This window comes from Ruditapes philippinarum, unplaced genomic scaffold, assembly GCF_026571515.1.
Source record: "Ruditapes philippinarum isolate M1 unplaced genomic scaffold, ASM2657151v2 ctg63_1_1_1_1, whole genome shotgun sequence".
Lineage (NCBI taxonomy): Eukaryota > Metazoa > Mollusca > Bivalvia > Venerida > Veneridae > Ruditapes > Ruditapes philippinarum.
In genome coordinates, this window is record NW_026866221.1 from 677,088 (window position 1) to 689,835 (window position 12,748).

The following is a 12,748-nucleotide window of genomic DNA, read 5'->3' on the forward strand; positions in this document are numbered from 1 at the left end:
GGAGATGATTCGCTGCAATTCGGTGCCCTGCAAGATGAATTATACACATGTAGTATATCAAAATAAACCAATACAGGAAAATATTTACAGATATACAGTACGATTTAGATTGCAAAGATCAGAAAATACCAGAGCTTGCATCCCTTTGATTAATCATTTAAACTGTATAACACGATTATTGTTTTCTGAATAGTGTTTTACTATTTCATGTTCCGAAAAATAGTAAAAGTGAACATTATATGGCTACAATATCACTATGCACTATTACATAACCGAGTGGATAGTGTACCGAAATTTTCATTGCTGCTCCCGGTATTTTTGGGCGCAAATGGCACATTTTTTCTCATGACTTTTGTTGCTGGAGGCATGCAGCTGTATATACTGTTTATTCCAGTCATTTGATATGTACATATTTTATGTAAATCTGGGACTTAAAATTGTTTGAATAACATACTTCATGCCCGTTAGGAAATCTCTGTTGCAGAGGAAATGTTTCCATATAACGTTACTTTCCAAAAACATTAATCGAAAATTTGATTACTGAATTTTTCAAGAAACTTTTATTTTGATATAATTATATCATTATTTCAAATTTAGTTTGATAACATAATTAACATAAATTGTTCCCTTGTAGAAAAAATATCCCTGATGTGCCAAGAAAATGTCCATTTCTCCGGCATACAATCTTTTAGTTCTGGCTTAAATTTTGTTTTTAATCTGATGCGGCACTCATGTCATAATTATATAAACGGGTACGCTGTGTACGCTGAAGACCTTAAGCTAACAATCTTTCAAAACATTAAAAAATTGGAGTGTAAAACAAACTTTTATTATGGTGCTATATATTCAATAAATATAATAAATTCTATTTTGTTAAACAATTGTAATTTATAAACATTCAATGTGTCTTTTATGCAAAAATATCTCAAACTATTATAAGCGAAGTAAACAAATCTTCTACAGCTGCGAGAAAGCCTCTCGCGTGTTTCTTTTTAACCCATTTCTTCTCAATGAATTGAGATAGAGTAATAGGCTTTCAGCGTCGTTTACTTGATCGACCTGAGGCCATTTTTAGCCTGTCACGTACATGTCCTAAATTTTCTTGGCGATAAGGGGGACTCCGTCCCCTTTCGAACCCCCCAAACAGAATGGGGGCACATCCCCCCTTCTGGCAACCCCCTGATGTAATATTTGGATGGGGGACGGCGCCGAACAACATTTTTCGGGGGGGGGGGAAGCCGTCGAAACACGATTTCTTCTTTACCTTGATACTCATTTTATGCTTAAAGCTGCTAATAGTTTTATATGTTTTTATTTTCAGAACTGTTATATGTTAGTAAATATGTTTTATGCCTTTGTTATTGTCGGTAAATAGCTTATTACCTAATGTTTATTGTAATATGTAAAACGACTTAAAATAAAGTTTCTTGTATAGTAATGGGTTAAAGAAGCAAACTTGTTATATATCAATTATGTTTCGATTTGTATAATAACCGACTAATCGATGGTCTCCTCCACTCGAGGGTATTTGAAGACCGGGGACCGTCGGAGACCGGAGACCGTCGATTAGTAACCCCCATTTCAAGATGGCTGCGCCCATACGAATTTTATCCTTGAAAATATTTCAGCGTTTTTCATCGACAAACACACAGTTGAGACTTTGTCAAGATCCTTTGAAGTTTTTATCATTCAATCAACGAAAAAGTTGTTTCATTAGATGTTTTACGTCGAAGTCTAAAGAAAACGTCTCGGTGGGTAAGAAGGAACACTGCAATATAGGAACTATAGGGCATGTTGATCATGGTAAAACGACTTTGACAGCGGCATTAACAAAGGTAAAGAGTCTGAATATTCTCTTACGAAAATCGGAGACATAGATAACAGAGATAGACAACTTTCTATCCATTTAAGATAAGGCCCCCACGGTTAAACGTTTAAATGGATTCGTTCCGATTTTCATTCCTGAACGTTTACGATATTTTTTGCCGTTTAATCGAAATGACCATATTGTCTTACGAAACCGGTACGTTACGATACCGAAATCAACTTGATTTCGGTAAAGTTACCGAAATCAACTTTTCATTACCGAAATCAACTTTTAAAATCACAATTAAGCGTTTTATTATATTTTTTCCATTATAATATAATACAATAGGTTAAGTTTGACTTTCATGCAAAAAATCATTTCGAAATAATAAATAATTATAAAATTAGAAACAAATAACTAAATATCAAGATTACATGTACTTCCCTGATTTGTCACGAACCGAAATATAATTATGTTACAATACCGAAATCGGCTTGTAAAATCACAATTAAGCATTTGATTATAGTTTTTCTATTATAATCTATTACAATAGGCTCAGTTTGACTTTCATGCAAAAAATCAGTTCGAAATAATTAATAATTATGAAATTAGAAACAAATATCTAAATATCAAGAAAACTTCTCTGACTTGTCACAAACCAAAATATATGTTACCATACCGAAATCGGCTTGTAAAAGTAAGCTGGTAAAAATATAATGTTATATTGAATAAATAAAGGGTACCGGTGCTTTGATATTATTATAACCAAACTGCATATCAGTTGTTCCAAAAATGTATGCATTTTTTTGATGTCCCAGATACTTTATAATATATTAATAACTACATAATTATTCTACTTATTGAAAAAGTTGTTAAGTCATGATTTTATGTTGATCGATTTATAATCATTTTAAATTTCATATCTGTAAACAGCATAAATTTATGGAATGACTGATGTATATTTATATGATGGAAAAAATGGAACACTTTAAACTGACAAATTTCAATTATGTAATGTTGTAACTTGTACGAAATGACATGTTGTGTATTACTGTATTAAGTAAGGTGTGAAGTAATTAAGACAGGGGGTACAGTTGACATACAATATATGTTAAGGATAAAAGATTATAATGAACCATAGGTTTTTTTTGTAATAAACATTTAAATAAATGACTAAAATATAAAAATATTGTAATAAAGAGTCCCCATAACATATGTTAGCGATTTGTTAATATATAGTTTAGCTGTTCAATAAAAGAAAGACACAAACTTTCCAATTTCAAATTTTACTGCCTGATACATTATACAATGTTTTTGGAAAATTTTTTAGAGCAGTCGAATTATATATCTGTATTCAAACTCATAAACAGGGCTCATCCTGGCAGTCTTCGACTTAACCCACTCGACCGACGACCGAGTCGAGTAAATTTGCGGGTGGTCGAGTGAAAATTCCAAGCTGGTAGCCCGTCTGGTCGAGGGCTTTTTTCATATCGAAATTAAGAAAATGTTGGAAATATGCAGAGCTCCAGATAGCAATGTTTTTGCTTTATGAAAATACAATATATTTCTGCTGAATTGGATGGAAAACTAAAGAAAAGTACTATTGTCAACACTGCTGTAAGTTGAAAACGAAAGTAGCAGGAAGTGACATCGAGTAAAAAGGGAAGGTAACTCTTGGGAGTTTCTGAAATGAAATTATTGATAGTTAAATTTGGTGTAATCATCGTAGGACTTAACCTAATATTCAATTTGTTTAGACATATATTATAATGTTTTTGCTACAAAATAAAAAAAAATGTTGTACTTGCCACTTTAGTTATTGGAAAACATATTTCTCCCTTGCCATTCTGCAGTTTTGTACTCAATATTTTCGTACCAAGTTTACAGTTACGGACAATTTCGTCAAAGACTTATTCTTTGTGTATAAAAGTTTTAATTCTATTATATTTATTTTTCATTAATTCTAATTTCAATTATAAATAATCAAAACCAAAGAACGGCACTAAAATGTAGTCTGTAGAAATAGAGTATGAATAAAGCCTCATGCTGACCATGTAGCTAAGCTGATTGTAAAAGAATGTGACACATTCATTTCAAACAACAACATGTCAGCAACAAAAAAATGAGTCTTGTCATTAATTTACTGTGTAACCTAAACAAACCCTAGTCTAGGGAAGCCTGCCTTAACAGAGCAAGTTTTGTATAATTTCACATTGAATCAATATTTTATTATATAAGTCAGTCTGATTTATGTAAAGAGAAGGCAATGAAATTTGATAACAAAACAATGCAAATTCTTTTTATAAATTTTACCCCAGAATTTTCCTTTTACTCTAGATTTTGATGGGTAAACCACCTTGGCCCTAAAAGTTATTTGCAGCTTTATTGAACTTAAAACGCTTATGAAATATTATTGATTGTTAGACATTTATTAGGCGTCATCTCATGCTTCACAATATGTCTTTTCTCTTGTATTTAAAAGGCACTAAGCCAAAAAGGAGCACACCAAAAAAATAAAAGTAATACGAAAAGGAATATGGATATGTTGTCAATGCATGTATCAGCCAACATGGTTACAGTAAACGAGGAGAAGAGTATTTTCAGTTTTTAAACAATTTTTTTCAGTGTCTGTGGACAATGCCACAGAAATATCAAAATATCTTCTTTTCATATGTAGTTTAAACTCTTCTTATTTAAATAATGAAAGGAAGAAAAGTTGATTAGTAGATATTCTAATAATGTTAAATGGTATATAAAACATAGAAAGTGTTATTTTTGTACAAAATGTATGCAAAAAATACCATTTTGGTTCGGGCTAGTTAAAATGTGTTCGGGCTAGTGAAATTTGTAAGCTGCTAGCCCGACTGGGCTAGTGCTGATAAAAAATTAAGGCGAAGACTGTCCTGGGTGGAAATTTTAGGGAGAAGTGACTTCCTCGCGAAAAATAGGGAGAAGGGAAACAACCCAATGTGTATGTAAAAAAATTAAAACATAAACAAGTACAAAATTTATTATTAGATTTAACTCATATTACAGAGTATTATATTTTTTTAAATAGAAAAAGAAAAGAAAAAAGATGGGCCATGAAGAGAGCGCCTCCCCGTGGTGTGACCTGGATGCACTGAACAGATATTACACGCGATATCTATTCAGTTGAAACTGACCGCTCTCATCAATGCAGTCGGGTTTTCTTTAATTTCAAAAACATAAATTATCTTAAACAATCACTATATATGTATTATACATGTATTTTATATACAATATTATAAGCTGATTTCGGTAATGCTATACACATAACGGGTTGTTTAGAACAAAGGGAAGTAACTCAATATACATTTTTGTTAATAACATCATTAAAATAAACTATTTTCAATAGATTTTTTAACTGAAAGTCTATTTCACTAATTTTCATCAAATAAGGAAGAAATAATAGCAATATTTTAACTACGTTGGTTTTTACGAGTTGATTTCGGTAATGAAAAGTTGATTTCGGTAACTTTACCGAAATCAAGTTGATTTCGGTATCGTAACGTACCCTTACGAAATATCTTAATCATTGCCTGTAATCATGGCTTTTATCAATTCCAATTGGTTTATTCCAAAGTAATTATATGGAAAATGGGTGTTTTTGGTGAAGTTGATTTCCTTTAATCTTTCAAAAGAGCGAAATGGGGATGCAATGCAGAAAATGTGTGACGACACAATCGTGATGAGCCCTGGACATTATTTATTTGTACATGTATTAAAAATAGAAAGTATGTCATGATTTGCCGACTCGAATACATGGTGTAGTGTAGTACATAGAAGTACCACCGTTTAAACAGTATCATTTCGGTTCTTAGCAATCATGTAAACGTTTACAAAAAATTGTAAACCTGGGAGCCTTAGTTAAGATATCACGCATGCTTTCTAAACTCAAAACTTGTAGCAAATAAAACTTATTAACCAGATATGAAAATTAGTAAAATACAGTATAAATAAACTTTATATATATTTTTTTTGGATATTATCATTATTATTGATAGGATTTCAAGTTCCTGTGCTATACTCGATCGACCAGCCCAGTGCTTAATCAATACTTCTATTTGCTATAGAAAACTGAATGAACCTTATACTCCTGTCGTCCTGAATCCTGGTTTAGACCCTGGGGTCTATTCCAGGATATTGCCTCTAAATATGCTTACAATTTATGCTTTAAAGTGAAAAAAACTCGGGAGTTTGTGTGTGCTAACCTATTTGTACCTGACCTGTAACCTCTACACCATGTACCCAAGTTTGTTTGAAGCTTGGGCATTTTGCAGATGATATTACGGTAAACAATACAAAAATACAGTTCTGTATTATAGCTGTTACATGGCTTATATAGTTAAGAACAATCTATTTTGATGATAAGCTTGTTGATCTCCCGACTTGTTTTGATTTGCTTGACTGATTTTTTAGCGCGACTTTTAAAAAAAAAAAGTGGAGATATTGTTATAGTCATGGCGGCGTTGCTGTCTGCAAAATTGTACCTGGATCATAACTTTTTTATTTCTTGGTGTATCTTCTTCATACTTGGCCACAACAACCCTTGGGACAAGACCTTTCAGTAGACCACACAAACCTTGACCTCCATCCATAATGACCTTGACCTTCAAGGTCAAAAGTCCAAATTTTGCTACTAGAGTTAGAAAAAGAGATATTGTAATCAAACTTGGTATAGAAATTCAGTTTCTACTCAATAACTTGAGTTTGATTTGGACAATTGATGCCAAACTTGATGTGTGTGTAGCTTGTATCAAGAGGTAGCTTGGAATCGCTATCCAGGCAACTGATCAAGAGCACTGTTGCTTAAAAAAAAAAAATTCAGTTTCCCCCTCAATAACTTGAATTTGCTTTGAGTTTGTAGACTTCTTCTGTTAAGATCAAGGTCACACTTAGTTTAAAGAGGTCAAAGCTTAAGAAGATTTCAGAAAGTACCAAATATTTTTTCCAATTTATTATTATGCTTTTGAAATAATACTATTGTGTGCTTTATGTAAAACTTTGAAAATTTCTTTTTATAACTCTGTTACAAGTTCATGTTTACCATGCATGTGATTTCTGTATCGTTTTCTGAATTTAATTCACTGTATGTAAATCTTTGTACTATTATATGTAAACAGGTCCTTGCTGAGAATAATCCAGGAACAAAATTCTGTGATTATTCAGCTATAGACAGAGCAGCCGAGGAGAGGAGACGAGGTATTACTATATATGCTACACATGTGTCATATGAAACAGCCGCCAGACATTATGCACACACAGATTGTCCTGGTCACATAGACTTCATAAAGAATATGATTACAGGTTGGTAAGATTTATTACAGATAAAGACATTTTATGTGTTTTTGCTTGAGTGAATGATATAAATAATGAAAACATTGTTTTTGAAATTGTTTATACATGTAACAAAAATTGGGACCAGACTTACCTTGACAATCATTCATAAATGACATTGAACTTCAAGGTCAAATGCAAAAATGTTCCTCTTTTTTATTTTGCTGATTTTAAGCTCATTTGGGCCAACTTGGTGAAATTGGAAATCCTGGTAATTGGTCAGAAAGGTTGTTTGGATGATTTCTAGATCAAGTTTAAATATGGGTCACCTGGGATCAAAAGCTAGGTCACATGGCCCAAATATGGAAAAAACCTTGTTAACACTCTAGAGGCTACTGTTTTGATCTAAATACCCTGGAAATTGGTCAGAAAGATTGTTTTGATGATTTTTAGGTAAAGTTTGAATATCTGTCGCCTAAGGTCAAAAGCTAGGTCACACAGCCCAAATATGACAAAACGTTGTTAGCACTCTAGAGGCTACTGTTATGGTCCAAATATCTTAGAAATTGTTAAGAAAGGTTGTTTTGGTGATTATAGGTCAAGTTTGAAAATGGGTCACCTGAGGTCAAAAAGAAGGTCACACAGCCCAAATATATAAAACCTTGTTAACACTCTAGATGCCACTGTCTTGATCAAAATGTCCTCGAAATTGGTCAGAAAGGTTATTTTAACGATTTTTAGGTCAAGTTCTAATATGTGTCCTAGGGGATTAAAAGCAAGGTCACACAACTCAAATAAAATGGGATTGGAAGTGGCGGCATGGAGTGGTTAACGCATCGGACTAGAAATCAACAGATCTCTATCTGCATGGGTTCAGACCCAGTCAGGGGCAAGTTGTTGTTTCCTTGAGCAAGAAACTTTACACTCATTGCTCAGTACTGGTTGGTTCCAGGAAAAGATTCCAAAGTGTGTCTATTAGCTTATGGCTTCCTAAACAATCAAACTAAAATAAATTCTGTATATAAACCAAAATGGGATTGTGCCTTCATGATCAGGTGAGCAATACAATGGCCATCATGGCCCTCTTGTTGCTATTAGTGGCTATAACTTTGTTATTTTTGAATGGATTGTCTTCAAATTTGAACATAATCTTTTAGGATAGACCTTTTAGTTCACCAGACAGACCTTGACCTCAACTCATCAATGACCTTGACCTTGAAGGTCAAATTATTGAAATTTTCTTCTTTTACTGTAACAGGTTATAACTTTGTTATTAAAAATTGGATTACCTTCATATTATAACACAATATTATTCTTTAGGATTATACCTTTATGTATATCAAACTCAATTGATCTTTGTTTCTTTTATGACCTTGACCTTGATGATTCCTAATTTTACAGGAATGATCAGTTCAAGTCTAGTTGTGCAAATCATCAGCTTTTTAGCTCACCTGAGCATATGCTCAGGGTGAGCTATTAGGATCACTCTTCGTCCGTCGTACGTCGTCCGTCGTACGTTGTCCGTTCACACTTTTCAAACGACATCTCCTCTGAAACCATAAGGCAGATCTTAATGAAACTTCACAGGGATGTTCCTTGTGTGAAGCCTTAACAAAGTTGTTCAAAGAATTCCATTCCATGCAGAACTCTGGTTGCCATGGCAACCAAAAGAAAAAACTTTAAAAATCTTCTTCTAGAAAACCCAAAAAGCTAGAGCTAAGATATTGAGCATGAATCATCTTCTAATGAGTGTCTACCAAGATTGTTCAAGTAAAAGCCCTGGGATCAAAATTGGCCCCGCCCCAGGGGGTCATTGATTTTCCTTATATGCATATAGTAAAAACTTAAAAAATCTTCTTCTAAAAAACCCAAAGAGCTAGAGCTTAGATATTTGGCATGAAACATGTTCTAATGGATGTCTACCAAGTTTGTTCAAATAAAAGCCCAAGGGGATCATTGATTTTCACTATATGCATAATTTTAATAAAAACTTAAAAAAATCTTCTTTTAAAGAACCCAAAAAGCTAGAGCTAAGATATTAAGCATGAAACATTTTCTAATGAGTGTCTACCAAGATTGTTCAAATAAAAGCCCTGGGGTCAAAATTGGCCCCGCCCCAGGGGTCATTGATTTTCCCTATATGCATATAGTAAAAACTTAAAAACTTCTTCTAAAAAACTCGAAGAGGTAGAGCTTAGATATTTGGCATGAAACATGTTTTAATGGATGTTTACCAAGTTTGTCCAAATAAAAGCCCTGGGGTCAAAATTGACCCCGCCCGGGCTGACATTGATTTTCCTCATATGTGTATAGCAAAAACTAAAAAGTCTTCTTTGAAAAAACCCAAATAGCTAGAGTTTAGATATTAAGCATGAAACATTTTCTAGTAAGTGTCTACAAAGATTGTTCAAATAAAAGCCCTTGGGTCAAAACTGGCCCTGCCCCAGGTATGTCATTGTTTTTAACTATATGTGTAAAGAAAAAAAAACTTGACCAGCTAGACCTTAGATGTTAAACATGAAATATCTTCTAATGGGTGTCTACCAAGTTTGTTCAAATAGAAGTTTGAACTGGCCCCGCTCTGGGGGCCTATATACAGGTGAGCGACTTCAGGGCCATCATGGCCCTCTTGTTATGGTTCAGTGATTTTTGTCAGAGTTAGAGCCCTTTAATTATTTTATTTTCAAAGTTTGTCCAGATAACATCTCTTATACCAATAATGGAATTTCATGAAACTTAACAGGATTGATTGTAAGGTCAAGTACTTGCACATATTACACATTACATTCAGTTTAATGATTTTTGGCTGCATTATGGCATTTGAATAAAAAGGGTGTTTGGACTACTCGTCTTAAACCACTAATGCAAATTCATTGAAACATTACAAGATTGATTTGTAGCTCAAGTACTTGAGCATGTAACACAGATTTTCTGCTTGAATGATTTTTTACCAAGTTATGGCCCTTGGACAAAAATGACGTGTTTTTGTGTTGCCAGCTACAAAGAAGCTTGTCTGGAGTACACCATAAAAAACTATTGGTGCAATTTCATAAAAACTTCACAGGAATGATCAATAACATGTCTAGTTGTGCATCTCATCAACATTTTTCGGTAAAGTGATTTTTGTCAGAGTTATGGTCCTGTAATAATTTTAATTTTTAAAAAGTTTCCCAACTAATCCTCTTATACCACTACTATAATGCAATATTTCATTGAAACTTTACAGGATTGATCGGTAGCTCAAGTGATTGCACATATTACACGGGTTTTCCGGTCGAAGGATTTTTAGCAGAGTTATGGCCCTTGAATTAAAAACGTGTTTTGCCCAGTAAATGATTTTTTTTATCTCCTGCTACAAAGTAGCTGCAACATGTAATTGGCTTTAATTGGGCAACACATGTGATCACTGATCGCTCTTATCATAGCTTTATCTTCCTTTACTGCATACAGTACATTTGTATTTAATTAGTTGAGCCTGCTGTCTCCTCTGACAGTTCTTTTTTCAATAGTAAGGGTAAGGAAACAACTGTCTGTGACTGTACAAGAATGAACCACTGCAAATTTGTTCATTATGTTATCAAGATTTCAGTTAGAGTGAGAATTCTGTTTTAAATTTATTTTGGAAAAATTAAGCATATTTGCCATTGGGGATGGATCTAATTATCTGACCCATGATGACATTAGAAATACACTGATTTGATTAATATTTGGACATAACATGCATAACAAACACATCTGAGACATAACCTTATTTATCAAATTTGCTATAACTTTGTTAGTTATTGATGAATTCTGTTCATACTTGCATAAATCAACATTTAGGACTGAAAAATCATTATTAAGTGATCCAAAAATTGAGCTTTGAAAGAAACTGGAAACATTGGAAAGGGATGCTGCTCAAGATATATGTTTTCAGAAAAAGATTTATTCAATTACTGTTTATATGCCAATTTTCAGTCTGCACAAGATCAAATTGCTTTTACTCTTGTTTATTAATATTCTTTGATTTGATTACATTTGTAAAATTATGACACTTTTACTTGTATTATAATTTTAGGAACATCACAAATGGATGGTGCTATTCTAGTGGTTGCTGCAACTGATGGTACAATGCCACAGACCAGGGAGCATTTACTACTGGCCCGTCAGATTGGTCTTAAGAAAGTGGTTGTATTTATTAACAAAGCTGATGTAGTTGATGATGAAATGTTAGAACTGGTTGAACTTGAAGTAAGAGATCTACTAAGAGAGTTTGGCTATGACTCTGAAGGAACTCCAGTTATTGCTGGCTCAGCCTTAGATGCTTTGAAAGGCAATAATACAAAGTTTGGAAAAGAAACCATAATGAAGCTAGCAAACACTATTGACACCTATATTGATGTTCCTAAAAGAGATTTTGAGGCACCGTTTCTGTTGCCTGTAGAATCTTCAGTAACTGTACCAGGTAGGGGTACAGTTTTAATTGGTACCCTTACGTGTGGTGTGCTGAAAAAAGGTCAAGATGCACATTTATTGGGATACAATAATTTTTTTAAGACAACAGTTTCAGATTTGCAAGTCTTTAACAAATCTGTTCAAGAATGTAAAGCAGGAGATAATGTTGGAGTTTTAGTTCGTGGAATAAAAAATGATTTCATCAAACGTGGGATGGCATTATGTGCACCAGACTCCCAAATCCAGTCAAACTTTTTTGAAGCTCAAATTTATGTTTTGATGAAAAATGAAGGTGGACGAAGTAAACCATTAATGAATAACTATAAACAAAATATGTTTTCATCAATCTGGAGCATTGAGGCAATGGTTCTGTTGTTACCTGACACTGAAATGATTATGCCTGGCGAAACAGCTAAGATTAATGTATTATTGAGGAAATCAATGGTTATTCGGGAAGGACAAAAGTTTACAATTCGTGAAAATTATCTTACAACAATTTCTGGTATTGTGACTCAAGTTCTTCCAAAATCAAATTTAGAAGTAAAAGGTTTCAACTACAAACCACCTCAGACAATGAAAATTGAAAGTGGAAGCAGAGTTGTTCAAGCTAGAAGAAAAAAATAACTAACAGAAACTGTTACTGGAAAAAAGCAAAAAAATTTACTGACCAATAGATATCATCATATGTAATGATAATGAAATTGAAGTTTTCATGTTTGAATACTGATTGGTGAATAAATCAAATGTACTGCATTAGATTCAGTTGACAGAAATGGGCCTTATAGTAATTAATGATAACTTTGACACCTACAAAGATTTGTTATTGTTTGCAGATCTATTCTCTAAAATTAATGTATACAAACATAAAATTTTGAATACTAATAGTTGTAAGTCAATTACAAAACAAAATAACTGTCATAGAAAAAAAATAGGGCTGAGTAAATGTTTTTTTTTGTGACAACACTACCTTTGCATAGACTTGTATAGTTAAAGTAGTATACCCCTAATCAGTACCTCCACTTTAAAGAGTATTCAAATAGGCTAAAATTACTGTCAACTGTATTGAAACTGAGGGGCACCCCAGAAGGGGCAACTTGTTTTTTAGCTCACCTGCAACAAAGTGGCATGGTGAGCTTTTGTGATCGCTTTTAGTCCGGCATCCATCCGTCCGGTGTCTGTCTGTAAACTTTTACTTTAAACGATGTCTCC

General features: G+C 33.3%; 1 protein-coding gene across 1 annotated transcript; it reads left to right on the forward strand.

Moving 5' to 3' along the window:
* Positions 1-1,558: 1,558 nt before the first annotated feature.
* On the forward strand, positions 1,559-12,295 carry LOC132731789 (elongation factor Tu, mitochondrial-like). Its single transcript, XM_060718046.1, has 3 exons — positions 1,559-1,835; positions 6,952-7,135; positions 11,163-12,295. The coding sequence occupies exons 1-3, from the start codon at positions 1,587-1,589 to the stop codon at positions 12,161-12,163; spliced, it is 1,434 nt and encodes a 477-aa protein (XP_060574029.1). The 5' UTR covers positions 1,559-1,586; the 3' UTR covers positions 12,164-12,295.
* Positions 12,296-12,748: the final 453 nt, after the last annotated feature.